Source organism: Belonocnema kinseyi, chromosome 9, assembly GCF_010883055.1.
Source record: "Belonocnema kinseyi isolate 2016_QV_RU_SX_M_011 chromosome 9, B_treatae_v1, whole genome shotgun sequence".
NCBI lineage: Eukaryota > Metazoa > Arthropoda > Insecta > Hymenoptera > Cynipidae > Belonocnema > Belonocnema kinseyi.
The window spans coordinates 123,396,439-123,404,393 of record NC_046665.1 but is presented as its reverse complement, the minus strand read 5'-3'; the positions used below and the strand labels follow the sequence as shown (position 1 = coordinate 123,404,393).

Sequence of the window (7,955 nt, the reverse complement as noted above, 5' to 3'; positions counted from 1 at the left end):
ATGTACAGGCTACAAATATTGACCGATTCAGACCAAAACATTTTTTTTCAAGTTGATAATATCTAGAAAAGAGTTATCAAGCCTTTTTATCAATATAGGTTTTTAATTTTTGTGTAAATAAACAAATATGACGAATAAATTGGGCCATTCGTCTATTTGACGTTCCCGGTGCTCATCAATAATATGAAAATTGCTGAATGCGTCTTAGTTTACTAGAATAACAGTAGTTAAAGATATTTCAATATTATATAAGAAAAAAATTTATAAACAAATTATTTGTTGAAAAAATGTTTTTGATGATTTTCCATAATTTTACGTTTTTCTAAGTTATGTTGTAAGAAATTTGGATTAAAACAATATGATGAAGAAAATTCTTGTTGATATAATCGATAATATTATAAAAAAATTCCATTAACAAATGTATTATTCAGCTATTTTACGATATTAAAATTCTTTTTTTTACGTAATTTTTTAAAAACTAGGAACTTTATGATAATTTAAAGAAAATTCATGTGTTGATTTTTGATTAATCTTATGAGTTTTTATAACAATTTTAATAACTGAATACATCGCTCAGGAATTTATTGACAGAAAAATTATTTTTTTTGCTGAAAACTTTTGAATTAAAAATTCATAATATTTTTAGAAAAAATTATAATTTTAATTTTATAAGAAACATTCATCGTTAGTTAACTATTTTTATAAATTTTTTTAAGGAATTTAATAAACAAGTGCATTATCCGGGAATATGTCGTAAGAAATTTTTGTTTTTGTTTTGTTATGCCAGTCTTTTCAATTTAAAACTTAATGGTAATTTCATTCGCACACATACTTAGTTCATAAATTCTATGATGTTTTAAACAATTTAATAATCATATGCATCATCTGATCGATCATTTGTTGTCCCTATTATTATGCAAATTTTTTATATCTTAAATATACGACTCGTGAAATAAAACCATGCTATTTGTCATGTCTCTGAAAAAGATACTTTTTCGATTTCTCCAGTAGCTTAGTGGGCAGAGCAGCCGACCGACAATCGTAAGGGCTGGGTTCGATTCCCAGAGAAACAAAAAGGAGGCATCTTCTTTCATAGATGAAACTTGATTTTTTTAATATTTAGAAAAATGAAAAGTTATGAATTAGAGTGAACTCTTAGATCAATAGCAGTATTATTAAAAATCGTCAAAAAGACTGTCCTCGTGGATATTTTCTACAGATCGTTAAAATAAAATCAAAATACCCATCTAATTATATCGATGTTGAAATCTTTATAATGCTTTCATTCCAAGTTTTTAAATATGATTAGATGTTATTTGTCAAAAATAATGTATATCAATTTCCATTTCCTTTTGATCCCTGTGTAACAGATCGTCATAATTTACAGAACCTAGGTTTTTCTGATTAATTATCAAGTGATCTACCCACTAAGCTACTAAAGAGTTCTAAGGAGACTCATTTTCAAAGACATGTCTAATAGAAATTTTTTGACTAACGAGTCCTAGATATTTTGATCTCTTCAGTAGCTTAGTGGGTAGAGCACTTTCTTCAGTAGCTTAGTGGGTAGAGCACCCGATCATCAGTCAAAGAACCTCAGTTCAATTCCTAGCGGATCAAGGAGAGGAAACTTTTTTCACAGATAAAATTTAATTTCAAAAGTGCGGCAAAACATAAAGTTCTGAATTTGAGTAGTATTTTGAATAGAGAATGCAGATATCAAATTACGTGTAATGAAATAAGTATCTCATGTGACTGGTCATTTATTATCCCTATTTGGTCATTTGGTATTTCCGTAAAAAATATATTTTTTTCTTTCGATTTCTCCAGAAGCTTAGTGGGCAGAGCAGCGTACCGAAAATTAGACGATTTGGGTTTATTTGTTGAAAATAATGTCCATTCATCCCCGATCCCTTTGTAACAGACCATCACATTTTTCCTAACCTTACTCTAATGAAAAATTGTTCAAACAACTTGGTAAACACCACAATATCGTTAGAGAAAATCTCGCCATTTAGCATGCCTGTGAAAAATATTCTTCTTTCGATTTCTCGAGTAGCTTAGTGGGTAGAGCATCCGACCGAAAAGCAGAAGATCTGGGTTCACTTTTTAAAAATAATGTCCATTCTTCTTGATCCCTATGTTACAGATCGACAAATTTTTCTTAACCCTCTCTGCCCCCTTAAAGTCGTTATCTAATTTATGGATGGCCCCTAATGTGTGAATCGAAATAAAGAAAAAATAAATTAATTCTACGTCTTATAAACTTTTTACAGAACAATGAATCTTAATCCGTAGACCTTGTTCCATTGTACTCTATCAATTTTAAATAAATGTAATCCTCCTTTTCTTGTTGCAGAGTTAACTTCGCAGTCCGAATTTCCCTCTAAAAGCGATCGTGTTCCTGGTGTTCCTCGTGGCGAACATTCTTCCTCTACCTCTTCTTCCGAAAGAACTACTTCAATGGATAGGTTTCTTCCTTCCACCGAGCTTACTCTTCATACCAAGTCCAGGTCTTCTTCACCAGCCAGGTCCACAGCTCCACCCGCAAGACTTCCTTCTTCTGACGGAAATGGATGTGGGCTTGATCATCTTAAAAATATTCTTCTTATTCCCCTTACAAATGCGCATCGGATATTCGAACTTCGAAAATACACTTTTCATGCCGATAAACAAATTTTTATTAAAACCGGAATATTTACGTATGGACCTATTTCAACTGAAGAACAAATTGTCTTATCAACATTCGATAGCGAAGCCTATGCAATACTGGAGACGCATAATATTCTTGGTGGACTATTTACATTCGTTACAAATCACGGTGAAGTGCGGGCGAAAATAAACATGAGAAGTGGCAGGGTTGTTCCATTGAACACAGAAGAAATCTATGGAACTCCAGTGGGTTATCAGAACCCAATCAGTATTAATTATAAAATAGATTATTTAGACTACACTTCTCCCCACCATTAATTTAAAAATGTGTTAAACTTAAATGTGTGCGATCTTAATGACGCTCAAAATACTGTATGTAACTGATAATTTGCATTAAAAACTCACCATGGTATGGTTCTCAAGGATTTAATTTTTGTCGATTCTTTTAGCTACTATTGTTCGAAACTTGCGATCAAAATTTTCCTTTTTTATCCTGATCCTATCTCATTATTTCCTTCCTTCAAACCTCCACTAAGCCACTTCTCCTCATCCTCCTTAGTCATCGACATACCTCCTACTTACTTCCTCTTCCTATAGGCCACTAATTCCTCTCCTAATTTTCTTCTTTAAATTGAACTTCACTACCTCGTTTCCTCTAACCTCAACTATAAGGGTTTTCTATTCATGACCCTGAAAACAATGGTTTCGAATCCTATTGAGGGCAGTGTTCATTTGATTGAGGTCTACCTTCTTGTCTTACCCCCTCCACTTGACTTCCCCTCACGTCGCTGACTGAGCGAGAGCGCTGTGTCGAGCCTGGACAGCGAGGGGCCCCTTTGTCCTAATCAGGAATAAAATACCAAACAGTAAAATGTTATAGTTTTGCAATCTGGAATTTAAAAATATTATAATCGGAATCTACGTTTTTTGAAATTGTAACAATATGTTACTTGCAGTCAAAAGATAAAAATTAGAATATGTTAACGCAGATTTTAGTTTATGTTTTACCCTGGCTAACTAGCATTATAAAATTTTCAATAGCAAGTTCGTCTGTCGACAATTCAACTGCTAAATTTGGTTGAAAACTCAACTGGTAAAACTTCAGCTGTTGAAATTTGTAGAAAATTCGTGGAATTTTGTAGAAAATTTTTCTGCGGGTAAATTAAATTTGGAATTTCAATAAAATATTTGAATTTTTACCCAATTACCTAGAAGAATGTTATAATGGAAATAATAAATTTTTAACCAAAAATTGAATAGTTGAATTTTCAGATTAAAAAATTAGTTTTCAAGAAAATATTTCATTTTTTAACAAAATAGATAAATATCATAAGTAAGTGATAAGGTTTCAACCAAAGAAGAATGATTTTTAGTTTAAAAAATAAATTTAAAATTTTAGAAAGTGATTTTTCAGCTAAACAGCTGAATTTGCAACTAAAATGGTAAATATAAAGCAAAAGAAAAAAATGATTTTTTAACAAAGCAGTTCAACTATTAAGTAGTACAATTCATTAATTTTTAGCTGCCAATTCACTAAAAGTATACGATTTTAAGTTTTTTTTTCAAATTGTTTAATTTCACATTACAGCCAAAGATAACTTATGTAAGTGAGCATTGGTTTTAATGATTGAAAAAAATGAAAAATGATATTATAATCAAACAAATGTTTCATTTATTATCTTCAGTTTTTAAAATAATATAATTATTAGATAATTTATCACTAATAATAGAAATAATCATACCTAATAATTTTAATCTATGCTATTTTTATTTATTATTATTATTATGTTATAAAAGATGAAAAGTTTATATAATAATAGTTATATAATTATACTCCATGCAGAATAAAATTCTAATTCCTTTAATTTAGCTCAAAGAGAATATGAATTAGTAATTACCATTTTTATTTTGTATTAATAGTTAAATAATAAATAATATAATAATTATTTTTTGTGGAACTTTTCCTGAATAATAAAAGAAAAAAAATATATTTGAATTTCTATAGGATCAAGTTTTAATCTATTATAAATTTAAATCTATTACAATGTATTAACTTTAAGCATAAGAGGAGTCTTTAAACTTTTTAGTTTATTGTTAAATTAAAGACTATCATTTATTATTTAATAAAATATTAGTAATTATTAACTATTTACTTAACTACGAATATAGTTTCAAATTTAAAATCATCGAAAAGAAACTTTTTCAAATAACACTATGAAATATTATTAAACTTTTAATAACAAATAAAAATTGTAAACACTTATTAAGATTCTCTTTTATTAAATACATGTTAAATTATATCATTATTTTAAAAACTAGAGATAATAAATGAGAAAATGTGTTTATTGTAATAACATTTTATATTTAAAAAAAAATAATTAAAACCAATACTTAGTTAAATAATTAATCTTAAACTGTAATGTTAAATTAAACAATTTCAAATAAATAATTGAAATAGTATACTTTTAAAGAATTGGTAGCTGATAATTAATGAATTTTACAACTTAATAGTTGAACTACTTTGTTAAAAATTCTTTTTTCTGTATGTTAAAAAGCTATCATATTAGTTAAAAATTGAATTCTGGTTGAAAAATCATTTTTTTACATTTTTAAATAATTTTTCTAACTAAAAATAATTTTTGCTTAGCTGAAAATTAGTCATTTTAGTATGATATTTATCTCTTTGTTTCAAAAAATGAATTATTTTGTTTGAAAATAATTTTTTAATTTGAAAACTCAACTATTCAATTTTTGGTTTCAAATTTATCTTTTCAAGAATTACATTCTTCTAGATAATTGTGTAAAAATTGATATACTCTGTTAAAATTCCAAATTTAAGTTTCCCAGAGCAGAATTTGTTTAAAAATTCCAAAGTTTATTTAGCCATACACGAATTTTCTACAAATTTCAACAGTTGTATTTTTGGCAGTTAAGTTTTCAACAAAATTCAGCAGTTTAATTGTCAACAAAAAAGAATTCGCTACAAAATGAACTATTGCATTTTCAACTATACTAAGGAAAATTCCCTAATGATATACAGCCAGGGTCAAAAGATAAACTAAAATAGTCGATATCTGATTCTAATTTTAATCTTTTGATTGCAAGTGAATTATCGTTCTAATCGCAAAAAAACGTAGATCCTCATAAGGACAAAGGGACTCGCCGGCTGTCAAGGCTCTACACAGCGCTCTCGCTCAGTCAGCGGCGTGAGGGGTAGTGTGTGACGAGTATGAGATTATGTGACTAGAGGCTCACGAGACAAGATTCCTATCTTACCGAGACTTCTTATATTTGCTAAAAACGTATTTTTTGAAATTTTTTTTTGTTTCCTTGCAAAGCTATAGGCTTCAATGCAAGCAGCCACACTTATTATTAACAAAATTTCGACCGGAAATTTTTGAAACCAACATTCTTGAGAAATTTTTTTCACTGCAATAGTATGTCAAAATTGCTGTTAACAAAATATCGGTAGGGACTTTTTCATACCAACGTTTTTGAGAAAATTTCTTTTTCGCATTAACGCCGCGGGATTCAATAAAAACAACCACATTTGTAATTAACAAAATAACAGTAGTAAATTTTTTAAATAAAAATGTATGAGGAAATTTTTTATTTCACATTAAAACTTGAATAAAAACAAAAACCTTTGTTATTAATAAATGAACGGTAGTAAATTTTCCATGCAAAAATTTATAAGAAATTGTTTTATTTCACATTAACGTTGCAATAAAAACAATCACGATTGTTATTAACAAAATATCGGTTGTAAATGTTTCAAACCAATACTTTTAAGAAAATTTTTTTTTCACATCAATGGTGTAGGGTTTAGTAAAATCAACCAGATTTGTTATAAAAAATTATCGGTTGTAAGTTTTTCAAAACCAAATTTTTCTTAAAATTTTTTTTCCCATCAACTTTGTGGGATTCAATTAAAAGAAAAACATTTGTTGATAACAAATCATCGATAGTAAATGTTTCAAATCAAAATTTAGTCGAAAACTTTCTTTTTCACTGCACCGAAATCAGCTTCAATAAAAGTGACTACAATTACTGGTACGTTATTGGATTTAATAAAAAAACCACAACTGTTATTAAAAAAATAGCTATAGGAAATTTTTTTTAAGAAAATGTTTGTAAACATTTTTTTTCACTGCTACGATATACGCTTTAACAAAAACAACGTCCTTTGTTATTAACAAAATATCCATAGTAAATTTTTCAAACCAAAATTTCCGTGAACATTTTTTTCCCCTGCAATGTTATAGGCTTCAATCAGAACAACCACATTTGTTATTAACCATTATCGGTAGTAACTTTTTCAAAACAAAATTTTCCGGAAAATTTTGTTCTCATCAAATATATGGGCTACAATTAAAAGAAAAACATTTGTTAATAACGAATCGTTGATAGTAAATGTTTCAATTAAAAATTCTTGAAGAAATTTTTTTTTTCACTTCACCAGAAGGAGCTTCAATAAAAGCGACCACAATTGTTTTTAACAAAATATCGATATGAAATTTTTGAAACCAAAATTTTCGTGAACATTTTTTGTTGATTGGAACGTTGTTGACTTTGATAAAAACAATCACAATTGTTATTAACAAACTCTCAGTAGTAAATTTTTAAAACCAAAATTTTCGTAAAAATGTTTTTTTTTTCTTCACTTCAACGTTATTAGCTTCAATAAAAACAACCACATGTGTTATTAATACAATATCGGTGGTAAATGTTTCAAATCAAAATTTTCGAGAAAATTTCTTTTTTTGAACGTCAACGGTGTAGGCTTCAGTAAAAGCAATCACATTTGTTATCAAGAATTATCGGTAGTAACTTTTTCAAAACAAAATTTTCAGGAAAATTTTTTTTGCCATGAACGGTGGGAAGTTTAATTAAAAGACAAAATTTGTTAATAAAAATTCATCGATAGTAAATGTTTCAAATCAAAAGTTTAAAGAAAAGTTTTTTTCACTGTACCGGAATAAGCTTTAATAAAAACAACCACAATTGTTATTAACAAAATATCGATTAAATACGCCTAAATAAAAATAGCCACTTTGGTTATTAACAAAATATGGAAAGGAAATTTTTTCAAACCAAAATTTTTTCCCCCTCAACGGTAAATGTGGAAGCAAAAGGTATTAAATGGCTTCAATAAAAGCCACCAGGTTTACTATTCACAAAATATCGAGAGTAAATTTTCAACAAAAAAACAAAGTAAATTGCTTCATTGTCTTCAAGACTTCACATACTGTTGTCCTGTTTTTATTGTTATTATTACCCTATTATCGCTGCCACTGCTAACTTTG

At 28.1% G+C, this 7,955-nt stretch overlaps 1 protein-coding gene across 1 annotated transcript in view; it reads left to right on the top strand.

Annotated features, from left to right (window-relative positions):
* Positions 1–2,438, top strand: part of LOC117179923 (fatty acyl-CoA reductase wat-like) — a 143,884-nt gene extending 141,446 nt beyond the window's left edge. The window contains exon 12 of the mRNA XM_033372145.1: positions 2,357–2,438. Within this exon, the coding sequence (XP_033228036.1) occupies positions 2,357–2,387 (31 nt within the window). The 3' untranslated portion in view covers positions 2,388–2,438. The remainder of the gene's footprint in view (positions 1–2,356) is intronic.
* The last annotated feature ends 5,517 nt before the right edge of the window (positions 2,439–7,955 follow it).